The sequence below is a fragment of the Phodopus roborovskii genome, unplaced genomic scaffold (genome assembly GCF_943737965.1).
Source record: "Phodopus roborovskii unplaced genomic scaffold, PHOROB, whole genome shotgun sequence".
Lineage (NCBI taxonomy): Eukaryota > Metazoa > Chordata > Mammalia > Rodentia > Cricetidae > Phodopus > Phodopus roborovskii.
This window is the reverse complement of record NW_026126516.1, coordinates 359,385-374,895: the sequence shown is the minus strand read 5'-3', so window position 1 is coordinate 374,895 and position 15,511 is coordinate 359,385. Positions and strand designations below refer to the sequence as shown.

Here is a 15,511-nt window from a genome sequence, read left to right as displayed (position 1 = left end):
CAGACAACCCCAAGCTTCATTCTGCAAAGATGATTCTGCCTCTCTGCTTTCTTTGTTATAAATTATTGTCATTAACCAGGGGAAAGGATTTTCCACCCAGGCGATGGTGGCACACAACTTTAATCCCAGCACTTGGGAGGCAGAGGCAGGAGGATCTCTGTGAGTTCAAAGTCTACACAGTGAGTTCTAGGACAGTCAGGACTGTTTCACAGAGAAAACCTGCCTCAAAAAACCAATTTTTTTCCTATAATAATTATATACACACTTATTTCTGATACAATGTGCTTAATTCAAGACAATTTTTCTGTCTTGAAACTAAATTCTCCATTTTCCATAAGACCAGAAAACCATGTCATCATACTTCTATCATTACTTCATAACTTAGGATCTTTTGACACACATACCTTTGCCAACTTAGGTTTCTGGGAATACTTTGTTAAATTCAGTCTAGATAAGTTTATAAATGGTCCATCGGGACTTGTAAGCATGGAAGCCTGTGAAAGGAAAGAAAGAGAAGAAGAAATTGAAGACTTTTTCTTGAAATATTGAGTTTCATCTGCATAAAGATTGTAGTAACTTATAGAAATTATAAAGCAACAAGAATGACCTTCAGAATTTCTGTTTAATTCTCCATGGTAATACTAGCAGAGTATAAAGTTACTTGGGTAATTCAGGGTTCTGAGAAAGTTGACAGAACTTACCGTCCCTAGTCTGACGAATCTTCCAGATGAACTAGTGACAGGTCGTGCTGTGTAGGCAGTTCTGGGTGTTCTGATGGCCTGCTCCATTGTGCCTGGCCTTCCACTCTGTGTGCTGGGCCTCAGGAAACCTGTAATGGGTCTTCCAGCTTGAGTGATTGGCCTGCGGAGATAGACAGTAGTTATAACATAAAGAAGACCAAAGCAGGATATATCTCGTCAGGATTTGAAGACATAGGAATGAAACTAAAATACAGACCTGACAGCTTGACTCGGTCCTCCTGTCTGGTTAGTTCCAGGGAGCTTCAAAGACGTGCCAGGCCCTATAAGGTGGGATGGTAATCAATATGTATTACTTGTGAATTTTTAGAAACAGTTATTTATCTTCAGCCTTGTCCTGGCCTGGGAAGAAGACTTTATAGCAGGAAATTCTCTGAGGAAATCATTTTGAGGTTCGCCTTTAGTGGTGTTTACTGCTCTAGTTAGTGGCATCAACCGGCGGGAGTGGGGCCTGAAAATGAGGCAGACTTATATTCTCACAACTAGCCAGCTTCATTCAGAGCATCAGACAATTTATACTCCGAGGGCTAAGAAGAATCACAAGAGTAAGATGTTCAACCACAAGGACAAGCCCCACATGGCAAAGACATTTTTTTTTTCCATAGAGGTATATGAATAACGCAGCTGACACCTTGGAGGAGCACAAAAACACATTCCAAGAACAATCTGTGTTTTAACAGGAGGCCACAAGACTCTTGTCTTGCTTTCTTGGAGTTTTATCACCACTCCCTTCTTGGACTGTGTTCTGACAACTGAGCACCCATCATTCAGTCTTCACAAGGAGTCCATAAGGCAGGTTTAGTAGTACGCTGGCTACCAGGGGCTCAAGGAATTAAGTTGGCAGGTCACAGGTCACCCAGTTAGCAAAGCTTGCCATTCAAAACCAGCATGCTTTAAGGTCTAAATCAACGGTTCTAGGCTCAAAGGTTAATTTTTTTTCTTACAAATGTCGATAAAAGATTGCGTCTGAAATTTACATATTTTAGCAAGTCAATGAGGCAAAGAAGATCTTAACTAATCAATTCCTAGCAAACTACCATTCATTAGGATGATCCTCCAATACAGGTTATATCATGACCTAAGGCACTCCCATTATATGCGTGTTTAGATAAAATATAGGAATATATGCACACACTTCCTCTTACATAGCAAATCCTTCCTTTAACTTAACTGAACGATGAGCACTTACGCGGGACTTGGGCAATAGCGTTTTCATCCAGAATCATTTCCGCAATCCCTTCCTGATCCACATCGATCTCATCTATGTACACCATTTCAGTCAGTGCTCGTGCTTTCAAAATCCAAGCTGCCTAAAAAGCATGGGGAGAAAGCCCTGGGTAACATGACATTAGAAATCTTACACAGCGTACCCAAGCTAGGCGTGCATTGTTAGTGCACTCTGTGCCCAGCTTCAGGGCCATGACTTCAGGACGTCCTTCCCAGTTTCCAACCCTGCCGTACAATCTTCCTTTCATGCTTCGGAAGACTTCCATGCATACCATATTTGACAAATATTATAATCATCTGGGCATGTGTTAGCCTCTGCTCCCCAGAATGCAAACATACATTTCAACCTTGTGCACTCCTGAGTCTTCTAGACCTTTGCTGGGTTTTTATTTGTTTGTTTGTTTGTTTTTTGTTTTTGTTTTTTTTTTTGTTTTGTTTTTTTAATGCCTAATTGGTTGTTCAGGAAATGTTGGTTGACTCAAGTTAAGATCAATTTCTCTGGATTCCAAGTCACTATTTTGTGATCTAGTCGGAAGAACCGCCTGACGGGAATGGAGAATGGAAGAGTAATTAAAGAAACGAAGCTGAAAGCATCCTCACCTTTGCTGGAGCCGGAGAAGGGCATCATGAAGGTGTGCATGCTTAACTCACCTGTCAAACACGAAACTGCTTTACTGAAAAACCTGTCCTTTCTGCTTTTTTTTTTTTTTTCCCCAGAATAAAAGTCAAGAACAACGGTGTGCGGTGTCCCTTGCACAATCTGAGAGGAACATGAGTCTGGAAGTGGTGGCATAGACCTATCTGTACAGTCTACAGGAATAATAACTGAAATCTGAGGGACTGGGCTCAGTATCCCAGGAGCCTGGTTGTGACGCAGGCTGAATGAAGCCAAGGGAGCTTAAGGGGAAAAGACGAGAACTGTGGGGTGTCCGCAAAGTCCCCACATGGACAGAACTTTACCCACTTAGTCTTTTTTATTAAAGACCTCTTAGATATGTATCATCAGGCTAGCTCTGAGTGTGAAACAAGATCACAACATAGATCTTAACGTTTCCTGAACACACCATCATCTAATGGATTAAATAGCAAATCACACAGCACTGTGTTATAGGTGACAAGTGTGTGTTAGAAAAAAAAGAGGTTTTGTAGAAAATGGTTGAAAGAAAGAAAAAAAAAATCCAGGATGGTGGTGTATGCCTAAAATCCCAGCACTTAGAGTTTCCTCCTGGACTACACAGAAAGTTCAAGGCCAATCTGCAATATATAATATTATCTCAAAACAATGATTCTAATAATAGCGATGAATGCTATGGCTCTGTGCTCAAGCAAAACTGGCTCACAGTTTGTTTGGAAATTCCCAGTAGTTGTTGCAATGTTGGCGAATCTGTCTGGACTAAGAGACCGGCCAGAGTACGCATATGTCATGGTGAGGTTTAGGGATATTTTATGGTGATAATGAGGAGCCAAAGAAACTTATGGGCCATTGTCTGGAGTCTAACTTAAATCCTTCTCAACCAATCTGCTCTCGTCACTCAACCAACCCTTAACATCTTTCTCTGACAGGGTCTCATGATATAGCCAGGATGTCCTTGAACTCCAGACCCCCAGATTTAGCCTGAGTGCTGGAATTACAGGCATGTACCTACCACCATACTCATTAAATCAAGTTTTTAAAATCCAAGTTTTATAATTTTAGTCATCATTTACATAATCAGCTATTAAACATCCATGGACATATTTTAACTAGTTTTGAATTGTTATCACCATTTCACAGTCCAATCTGTTATGCTTGATCGCTAGCTCCCTATTAACCTCTTAAATGTTAAGATTATGTAATTTCTATGCTGAGATAACCAAAGCAAGAAAAGTGAATCCATCATTCTCCCCTGCCCTGAATAAATAGATAAGTACATCAGAAAAGTCCAGTAGGAACATGTCTTTTTTATTCCCTATGAATTCAATCCTCATAAAGAAAATTTTTATTTTAAAGGCTTAAGTCTTTATAGGTGGAAACAATGATATGAAAATTTGATATTAAAAAAAATCTATGTAAATTGGGAGATTGCTCAGTGGGTAACACACACACACTGTGCAAGCCTGAGTGAGGACCGGAGTTCAGATCCCCAGCACACATGTAACAAGCACCTGTAATATCAGCACTGGATGACTGAGCTAAGAGAGGAAGACAGGAGAGAATCCCTGGAAATCTTCATGACAGCTAGCCTGCTGTAAGCAGTGGCAAACAACAAAGGACCCTTTCTTAAACAAAGTGAGTGGGAGGACCGGCACCCAAAATGGTTCTCTGTCATCCACACACGTGCTGTGGCATTCCCATGCTCACACGCAAGCACGCACGCACGCACGCACGTGTGCATCACACCACATACATTCATACATACCTCAGACACTCATATATATCACATATACACATACATACATGTCACACACTCATACATACATACACATATGATACACACACAAAAGTTTCTTTTAGAGATCTGAAATCAAACATGTTGCTGTTTAGTTTTTGTAAATTTGTCACAAGCTAGAGTCATCTGGGATGAGGGAACATCAACTGAACCCCCCCCATCAAGTTGGCCTGCAGGCAAGTTGGTGGGGCATTTTCTTGTGTGATGATTGAGGTGGGAAGGTCCAAACCACTGTGGGAGGTACACCTTGGGCAGTAGTCCTGGTATGTATGGAAAACGGGTTGAGCAAACCATGAAGAGAAAGCCAGGATGCAGCACTCCTCCATGGCCTCTGCATCTGCTCCCACCTCAGCTTCCCTCAATGACCAATTGTGACATGCAGTAGTAAGCAAAATAAATCGTTCTCTCCCCAAGTTGCTTTTGGCTATGACATTTATCACAGCAACAGAAATCTAAGTAGGACAGACGTTGGTACCAGGAACATGGGGTGTTGCTGGGATGGATTTGACCAAGTGGATTTTATGCCTTGGGTTGTATTCTGGGTAGGATTGTGAAAGCTTTTGGGACTCTGGGTCAGAAGAACCATTGAGTTCTCGGCAGTTAATGGGCTGTTCTGTGGGAGGTTGGAAGATAATGTTGATGGAAACATAGATAATGAAGGACTGGCTCATGAAGTTTTATAAGGAAGTTTGAGAGTCAGTTCAACTATTCTATGGGGGCTGTTTGTGTGATGACTCCTAGCAATAGTAGAGAGGAAGCCTGAACTGGCCTACCTCTGTAATCAGATTGGTGAATACCCCAACTATCATCATAGAGCCCTCATCAGGCAACTGATGGAACCAGACACAGCGATCCACAACCAAGGGCCAGGCCAAGCTCTGGGAATCCAGGTGAAGAGAGAGGGAGGAGGGAACGGATGAGAAAGGAAGGTCAAGATCATGTTGGAGAAATCTAAAGAGACAGCTGAACCAAGCTTGTGGAAACTCATGAACTCTGGATATACAACTGTGGAGACTGGGGAACTGAACGAGGCCCTCCATATGTGGGAGACAGTAGATGCATGGACTATCAGAGGGGCCCCTGGCAGTAAGACCACGATACAAACCTGGTACATAAACTAGCTTATTGGAGCCTATTCCTTGGGGTGGGATGCCATGCTCAGTGGCAGTAGGACTATGATATAATCCCAGTACATGATCTAGCTTGTTGGAGCCTACACCCCTTGGTGGGAAGCCATGTTCCTTAATGCATGGGAGAGGGCCCTGGCCCTGCTCTAACCTACTGCGCCAGGCTATGTTGACTCCTCAAGGGAATCCTTACCCATGTGGAGGAGTGGACTGGGGTGGGATAGGAGGGAGGTGAGGAAGGGTGGAAGGAGGTAAGGGGGTGAGAGAAGGGAGGGGTGTGAGAGAGGCACAGGAGGGAGAACTGTAGTTGAAATGTAAAATGAAATCAAAAAAGAAAAAGGGATCTGTGGAACTGAAAACTTCATTTTATTGGGATTATCTGGAGCATAAAAATCAGTTGTGATTAGTAAGAGTGCCCTTGAGGTGAACTGTTCTGGGAACCATTTCCTCAGGGTCAGACACAGAAGCTGTGGTCCATAGAGGGCAAAGGATGCATCTCAGGCTAGTAGCCAAGCTTGGTAATGTGGAAGGATCTCACACATAGTTCAGGTTTTAAAGGCGTTAAGGAGTCATGGGGAGCATGTGAGGGTTGGCACTGTCCAGTTGGAGTCTGGAGAGAGGTCAGGCGAGGCCACGGGTCAATGTGCAGCCTCAATTGCAGTGGAAACCCCAGTATGGAGATGTGAGGAACATGGAGTAGAGCCAAGCTGAGCCTATGAGAAAGGCTGTAGGAGCTTATGGTGGCAAAGCTACAGAGAGGGTGTTACCCGAGACCTTTGGAGCCCAGAAGATCGTGAGTGAGTCCTAAATGATGGACAAACTGCTAAAGTTCGGATTTACTTTAGTCTGACTGTTACTGTGCCCTGGTTCCTCCCTCTTAGAATAAAGAAGTACATAAGGTTTTTGTTTTTCTTTTTCAGGAGTCTACAGTTAGGATACTTTCCATTTTTTAAAGAGGCCTTAGACTTTTTAAAGTATTGACATTTATTAAAGATGGTGGGACTTTTAAAGCTAAATTATGTTTTATGTTGTGATGGTAACATGAGATCTTGGGATAAACAAGAGAGAAAGGTTGGGCAGTGATGTATTTGTGATTCAAGAAGATAAAGGGTCAACTGTGAAGCATAGCTTTTGTCAAGTTGACAAAAACCAGACCTACCTAGGAAGAGGGAACCTCAGCTGAAAAATTGCATCTATTACACTACCCTATAGCCATGTCTGTGGAGACATTTTCTGGATTAATAAGTAATGTGTGTGGCCCAGCACAACGTAGGTAATGCCATCCCTCGGCAGGTTGTATAAGAAAGCAGGCCGAGCAAGCCATGGAGATCAAGCCAGTAAGCAGCTCCTCTCCATGGCCTCTGCTTCAGTTCCTGTCTCCAGGTTCCTGTCCTGACTTCCTGTCTTCGCTTCTATCAATGATGAACTGTGACATGGCAGTGGAGTAGATGCAGTAAGCCCTCTCCTCCCCCACTTGCTTTCGGTCATGGTGTTTATCACAGCAATAAATAGCAAACTAGAACACATACTTCAACCATTGTTTGATGTAAAATTTTATCAGTGTTTCAGAAAAATTAATCTTCCTGGTTTTTCTTCTAGCCTAACAAAAAAGTGACCTTGAAAATCACATATCACTGCCTGACTACACATCAGAGTATATTTAAAAAGGAACCTACTCCTGGCAATGTGAACAACTCTTGAGATTTTAATGAAATCAGCAGATGGGGCTTTAGCTTAATTTTTTTTTTTTTTTTTTTTTTTTGGAAATAAGCCAAATATGTTTTACAGTCCTAAAATCCCCTGCATATTAAAAAAAAGAAGCATGATCAAGCATACACAGTAATCTCTAATTTTCCCTTAAAGCTGAAAAATACTACGAATTTGTTTTATTTGTTATGTTCAACTGACTAAATCACTTGTCCAATTTAAATAAATAAAAAAAAACCCAGTTGGTTATACAAGTGACTGTATTTGTATCACAAGGTCTATAAAATCAGTTAAAAGATGCTTAGGACAATCTAAATGAACAGTCATCATGCTAATTTGTTTCCCTGTGTATCTCTTTTGTGATTCTTACTCATTTCTTGATAACTGCATTTAATGCATTTTATTCATACTCATTTCCTCCACTAACTCATCCCAGGCCCAGGCCCCCTTCCCTACTTTATATCATCTTTTTTATTTTCCTTTTTAAAAGCCCATCAAGTCTTTTTGAGCTGAATTGAGCACAATCAACCTATTAGGGTCACCCCATCTATTAATCTACCAAGAAGTCCAAAGCATTATCCTCGAGGCACAGACCTGCCAGCTAACATCAAGAAAGTACTGACTTATGTATTCCCACCTTGTATAAAGCTAATCCAATTTCACTTATAACACAAAAACTCAACTAGTTGAAAAAAACACGTGTTAATTATTCTGCTCTTTTTGGTAAGTAATGTAAGGGCAACAGGTTAAGACATGTGAGAAACAATTTTTGATTATTAGAGTAAATCAACCAAGAGAATACTCTTCCTATTATAATATGGACATTATAACAACTTGTAGAGAGCCAGGAGGTGGTAGAGCATGACTTTAATCCCAGTACACAGAGGCAAAGGCAGGTGGATCTCTGTGAATTTGAAGCCACCCTGATCTACAGAGTGAGTTCCAGGACAGCCAGGACTGTTTCACAAAAAAAAAAAAAAAAAAAAAAAAAAAACCTTCCTCAAAACCCAAAAAACAAAACAAAAAACAAAAAAACCACACACCCACACACCCACACACCACACCACACACACACACACACAACCTGGTAGAGATACTTGACAGTCTGCCCATAAAATGAAATTTTAGGCACAATACATAAAGTTCTTTTTGTGAGGCCTTTTTAGGGTTTGGCGATGAAATATTTCCAAATGCTCATGTATAGAAGACTTATCTCCAGCTGGTGGAGATGACGCCATCACTTGGGCACAAATCTAATCAATAGATTACTCCACAGAAGCCCTCTTAGCAAAGGGGGGACAGGTATAGCTGGGAAAATGGGACACAGGGGGCCTACCTTTACAGCGTATATCCTGTCCCCAATTCCTTCCACTCTCTCTGTCCCCTGTCACCATGCCCTTCTGCCTCCCCACAGGCTCCAAATCAACACAGCCACCAACCACAGAGACCCCTCTAAAAATCAGGAGACAAAAATCAAACCTGACTCTTTTAAGTTCTTTTTGTTTGTTTGTTTGTTTGTTTTGGTCACAGTGAAAAAAAGCTAGCATAAGCCTCGTTTCTTTTCAAGTTGTAAACATGAAACCTGAAAAATATGAACAATGAGGTCAGCTCTGTTCCTTTTACATCATTATCTGCTGGATAATTGCATCTACAGAAACAAATTAAAAACTTACTAAATATAAGAGTGTCTTGAAACCTCTTGCTAGTCTGAAGCTTAACAGTTTTCAGCCATAGCTACAATGCAAATTACTAATGCTTTAGTTTACTTTTAATAAAAAATCTTCCAAATGACTAAGAACAAAACTTTTTATTTAGAAGTAAATGATATTTCTGATTAGCTCTGTCTTGAATGACTACATGTATGTTGTATAAAATTGCTGATGAAAACAGAAGCAGAGATCTCAGCTAAGCACTGAGCCAAACTCCTGGAACCCAGTCTCAGATAAGCAGGAGTGACAAACAAAGCGGGCAAGACCATGCTGGGAAAACCCACAGAAACAGATGACCTGAGCAAGGGGGAGCTCTGACAGCTGGGGAACCAACATAGGACCCAACTAGACCCCCTGAACATGGGTGTCAGCTAGAAGGACTGGGCAGTCTATGGGGCCTCTGGCAGTGGAACCAGGATGTATCCCTAGTGCATAAACGGACTTCGGGAGCACATTCCCCATGGAGGTATACCCCCTTAATCCAGAGACACAGGGGAGGGCCTAGGCCCTACTCCAAGTGACTTAAAAGATTTTGACGATCCCTCATGGAAGGCCTCACCCTCCCTGAGGAGTGGATGGATGATGGGATGGGGAAGGTTAGTAAGGGGGGAATGGGAGGATGGGAGGGAGAGGGAACTGGGATTGATACGTAAAATAAGATTGTTTCTAATTTAAAAGATAATTTTTAAAAGATAAAAAAAAAATGTAATCATGAGAAGACAAATGTCATCCTATAAGAACTCAGAGCCACACTGAGCGTTTTCCAGTGTTCTAATACAGAGGTCTCTATTAGATACCTCTTGACTTTGCTTTCCATTCTGAGAGGCTTGATCACTTCTCATATGTACGTTGTGTGGTGTTCAATCACTCCCTTACAAAACTCTCTAGCACTGTATCTCACCTGGCAGAGCTAGCACATAGTAACATTTAAGCTGATGTATTACTCTCTGCACCTCTTCTATTCCCAGACTCAACAGGAGCCCTTCGGGAGTAAGTTTCGCTGTACCTTACACACTAGATCCTAATCAAATCTCTTCCGTTCCAGGGCTTTCTTCTTGTTTGTTACCCAGTTAGAAGTTCTCTAAGTGTCATGGCTATCCAACAATCATGGCAATCAGGCCACTGTCCTTCACACCCTCTTTCTTCCCTCCCTCTCTTTCTTCCTTCTTCACTGGGACAAGCAGAGTGAAACCACTGTATTCAAACTTTGCTGCTGTCCATCACAGTTTTGCAAATACTTGTGACTCTGCTGACAGACTGGCTCCCTCCTAGGTCTGATTCCATTTACTACCATGTTTCTTTTTCTTGTCATTCTAGTCAATCTTGGAAATTGCTCCTTAAGCTCCAAGTCTTAATGAGCAGTTCACATTAGTTCTACAAGCCTATTCATATAAATAAAAGCTTTAGGAATATGAAAGTCTATTTATAGAATAAAGAACAGAACAGCTGGTAGATGCAGCTAAGTTTCTAATACTATGAGCAGATACATAGCACTGTATCTACAGAGCAACTAAGCTACTCTCTAAACTAAAGCTTGCAGCTAAACCTTTACCTGAGACACTGGCAAATCGGGAGCTGGCTCCTGGGAAGCGTGAAGAAGGTTGCAAACATTTTAAGACATGTAATTTCTGAAATCAAAAGTTTTAATGAATGCTTATTCAATAAAAACCCAAATAAAGTGGTGTATGTGTGCACGTGTAGTGTATGCATGCATATGCACAAGCGGGGACATTGCCTTGCACATAAGCATGCAGAAGCAAGAGACCAACTTTGGATGTCTTCCTTCATTGCTCTCCATTTACTTTTTTGAGACAAGGTCTCTCACTCAACCTAGAGCCTTGCAAGTCAGCTAGAGTGGCTGGCCAACAAGCCCTGAGATCCACCTTCCTCTGCCCCCTGAACCTCAGGGCTGGGTTACCCACACATATTGCCACAGCAAGCCTTTCTGTGCATGGTGAGTGTCTGAACACAGGTCCTCATGCTCACACAAGTACTTTGCCGGTGTCTCCAGATCTGCAAATAGTAATTGGAATCTTTTCCCAGATGTGTTCTTAAAAACAACACACACAGAAAGGTGCAGTTTTCTGTGGACAGAAAATTTTAATTAATCTTATCCAGGGTACAGAGAAAATGTAGCCCAATTATTTGTTTAAAGGAGCCAATATAAGACCTGTGAGATGACTCAGTGGGTAAAGGCATTTGCACCCAGCCTGACGACCTGAGTTTGATTTAAATCCAGAACCCAGATGGTAGAAGATCAGCACTGACTCCCAAAAGTTGTTCTCTGACTACCACCTAATCTGCCCCTTCACATATATACTAAAAAATTAATTTTAAAAAGTTATACAAAAGGGAAACGGAAGTGATAGTTTAAAGAGAATCATTTCAACAAACTTTATGCATGAAGAAAAGGCTCAATAACTCAGAAAGTGAGAATAATTTTAAACTATATCAAAACTATTTCCTTACATCCAAAAATAAGACATTTAGGCTTTAATCATTCATGGGGAAGAAGAATTCAAATAATATAAACCTATGGTTCCATATAACTATGATGAGATTTGGTGGCTGATAATAAGCAATTAATTATAAATACAATGTTCTTGTAAAAATGTTTATAGTGTACACAATACATATTAGTGCCAGATGCTGGTAAATGTGGCATCTGAGTCTTTCCTTTCCAACTTAAATAGAACCTTAAATAATCAGACCTTACAACCGATATCCACACGATTGTGTCTAGGAAACAGCATCTGCCGAACACTTCTTCTGTGCCATGTTTTACCGAGGAAAGTGCTAAGAAACAGAGAGTTGATCCTTGCTCTCTACAGCACTGTGGTCTGAAAGGAACTCTGTGGATTTCTTAAAGAAAACATTATCTGTGTGATCAAAGTGCAAGCTTTGTATAGATATGTGACCTCTTTAGCGTGGTGCATGGTAGGGACGTGAGAAGGAAAAGAGGCCAAGCCAGACTGGACAATGAATGCCCCAAAGAGTGGGATGTAGTGAGGCCCTTACAACGTACTGAACCAAGTACAAAACAGGAACTGGAGAGCATGGAGCAGCTACAAGTTAGCAGTGTGCTACATGTCAGGAGGATCTAAAAGCAAGTTTCCTAAGCATGGCTCAGACTTCAGCAGTGTGGGACAGGGAATGAGATGGCAGATCCCTGAAATGAGCCCTCCTATTCTTTCTTATCTCACTGGATGTCATGACAATGGTCTAAATAAGTCAAGAATTACAAATCAAGAAGTATCACCCATTTTACAGAGAAGATTTGGAGATGGTAAATAATCTGTTCAAAGTCACTGTAATAACTAATTCAGATAGGCAACTTGACTGGACTACGAAATACCTAGGGCATTAATGAAGCACACCTTCAGGTGAATCTGTGAGAATGCTTCCAGAAATATTTAGCCTAGGAGGAAGGACACATACTAATATAGGTAACAGCATCTTGGGTTGGTACCTCTGCCTTGAGGACCAGCCTCCAACAGCTAAGGGTTTGAGAGGGAACCATGGAGTCAGTGAATTAATCACTCAAACATGACTTTTCTATTTGAGGGAATAAAACTTAATTCTTTGGGGCCAGCAAGTGGGGCAAAACTTAACTCACTGGGGCTGGAGAAAAAGGGAAACTCTCCTCCCTCCCTCTCTCTCCCTCCTTCTCTCTCTCTCTCTCTCTCTCTCTCTCTCTCTTCCTCTCTCTCTGTCCTGTCTCTCTCTGTCTCTCTGTCTGTCTGTCTCTCTGTCTCTCTCTCTCTCTCTCTCTCTCTCTCTCTCTCTCTCTCTCTCTCTCTCTCTCTCACACACACACACACACACACACACACACCAGCTATATGTCAGAATATCACCCAGGGTACCAATGAAAGGCAAGCCTTCAGTAGGTCAGAGAAACTAAAGAGGAGAGGCAGAGTAGACAGACAGACACACGAGAACTTTTCTAAGGGCCAAAGCTTAGTTCTTCATTTTATTATTCTCTCTGTTGCTTGTTCTACTCTATTCTTTTGATGTTTCCCTTCTGCCTATCTTGATGTCTTCCTTCTACACTTTCCTTCTAGATCTTTCCTGATATCTTCCTTTTCTCATCTCTGTTTTCCCCCTTATAGCTCATATACCACAGCAAAATCTCTCAAGTAGTATAAAAATTGCAGTGTGGTTACAATCCATTTTTCAAGCGAATGATAACAATGAATACAGCTAAAAAAAGAAAGAGAAGGAAAAAAACAGCATGTTTTCCATATCCTTTCCATGATTAAACACTTTAGGTATTACAAGTTGCCCCAAGAACCCACATGCATTCATGTCCAAGCAACGTGTTATAGATTAAAAGATAGTAAGCAGTCAGTTTTTTTACTGGCAGGCTCATTTCCAGTTAAAAAATAAAGGATCCATTATTTTATCAGTTATCTCAAAAGGTAATCTTATTTTTAAAAAATCTTACAAGAATCATAAATTTAAAGCGTTATATATGAAAAAGAACCAGTCAGATTTATTTTAAATCCTCAAGGTGCATACCCACCCACCATTAGGTTTTTTGTTTTTTGTTTTTTGTTTTTTTATATCAGGATGCTGAGGGCAGAAATGGGCACAAGGAATTAATCATCATCCCATCTTAGCAAGAAAGATATGTTGTCCAGCTAGAGCCTGGCTGTCATTGTTCTTATTTCTTGACCTCAATGAGTCCCTCGCTCAACAATTAAAAGTATGCCTTTAAATTGTTTTCCAAGATTTTTTACTTCAAAGCCACTAACAAAGACATCTTAACCCAATCTTAAGCCATTGTTTAAAGCTTTGTTTTTAGCTATGATACACACCAAAACCTGTGACCACATCTCTCAACATTAAGATTAAAAGAACTTGAGCTAACTTAGCTTCTGGGACTCCTCAAGAGTAACTAGCTGTGTGATACTTCCTTGTTCTATTCTCTGCAGTCTCTGTTTTATCAGGGGCTGGGGCAACAATACAGCTTAGGAGGAAATCATCTTCATAATAATCCACAGGTAAAAATGCCCAGTAGAACGGGATGCTTTCGTGAGATAATCACACTACATTAAAGTCAGTGGGGACCTCCCCACACCCATTCACATGATGCTGGATAACAGAGAAAAAACAGGCAGCGGCAAACATGTAAAGGCACAGCAATAGCAAGAAACATTCTGGGGGAGAAGCCCCACCCCACCCCTGGGTCCATGCCTATTCCAGATTCACCCATCAGTGCTTTGCTTCCTGGTGGGCTGGTCCCCTGACCTCGATTGTCACCTGCTGCTCCTCTACATGGCCATGACAGGACAGTGTCCAAGACTGAATACAAAGGGAAAGGAAGAAAGGCAGCTGAGCACTGGTGATGTCCTTTCTCTGCTTCTATAGTGCCACAGGAAAAGTGACTCCTGACAGAATGCCTGCTCTGCTACAACGGACTGTGTTTCTCTGAACCGTGAGCCAAAACTAACCTCCCTTCTCTCGTGTTTCTCTGGTTAATATTTGATTATAGCAAAGTGAGGAGTTGCTAATACAGTGTACAGATTTTTGTGTCAAGTAAGAGTACTTTTTATGTCAGTTTATTGGAAATTTACATTTTCTTAAATGCTAGAACTAATTAGACATGGCTAAACTAAAAAGTAAAGTTTAAATGGGAGACTGGATGTGCACCTCAGTGGAATAGGGTGAACTCAGTATGCACCAAGTCCTGGAAAACTAAATTAAGTTTAGAATATCTATAAGATAGGGCCAATATAGAATTGAGTTGGTGTGGTGGTTTGAAAGCAAATGGGCCCCCAAGGGAGTGGCATTATTAGGAGATGATGCATTATTGAGTTGATGTTGTTATGTTGGAGGAAGTGTGTCATTGTGAAATCGGGCTTTGGGGGTCTCAAATATGCTCAAGATACTTCCTAGTGACTCAGTTCACTTCCTGTTGCCTGCAGATCAAGATGCAGGGCTCTCAAGCTCCCGCACCATGTCTGCCTACATTGTGTCATATCCTACCATGATGATAATGGACTGAACGTCTGAACTGTAAGCCACCCAATTAAATGTTTGCCATGGTCATGGTGCCTCTTCACAGCAATAAGAATCCTAAGTAAGTATGGTGGTATATTGTTTATTATTTGTTAAAGCCACTGGAGATCAAAATAAGAAGGCAGCCATACTAGTTAGCCAGAGAAGCCAGGCAGTGATGGCACACACCTTTAATCCTAGGACTCAGGAGACAAAGGCAGATGGATCTCTCTGAGTTCAAGGCCACCCAGGGCTACACAAGATAGAATCAATCTAAAAGAATAACAGCTCACTCCTTTAATCCCAGCACTCATGAGAGATATTTAAGACAGGAACAGGGTCTCAGAGCTGGCATTCATTCTTCAGCCACACTGAGGATAGGAAGGCAATTGATTCTCCAGCCATGCTGAGGAGAGGCAGCAGTCTGAGACTTGATGAGAGCTCATGGAGACAGGATCAGTTAGCCCTTTCAGCCTGAGGAAGAGGTAGGTTCTAGTGGCTTAACTGCTTTACTTCCCTATCTTCAGCTTAAAGCTTGAACCCCGAAATCT

At 41.4% G+C, this 15,511-nt stretch overlaps 1 protein-coding gene across 3 annotated transcripts in view; it reads right to left on the bottom strand.

Annotated features, from left to right (window-relative positions):
* Positions 1–15,511, bottom strand: part of Ttc8 (tetratricopeptide repeat domain 8) — a 61,468-nt gene that overhangs the window by 37,442 nt on the left and 8,515 nt on the right. For 2 of the 3 annotated variants that reach the window (XM_051196440.1, XM_051196441.1), the window contains exons 2-5: positions 1,948–2,068; positions 958–1,021; positions 702–861; positions 405–494 (exon numbers count right to left, since the gene is read on the bottom strand). In XM_051196440.1, coding sequence (XP_051052397.1) covers positions 405–494; positions 702–861; positions 958–1,021; positions 1,948–2,068 — 435 coding nt within the window. Of the gene's footprint in view, positions 1–404; positions 495–701; positions 862–957; positions 1,022–1,947; positions 2,069–10,509; positions 10,586–15,511 lie in introns of all 3 variants that reach the window. The other variant, XM_051196442.1, reaches the window with a different exon arrangement.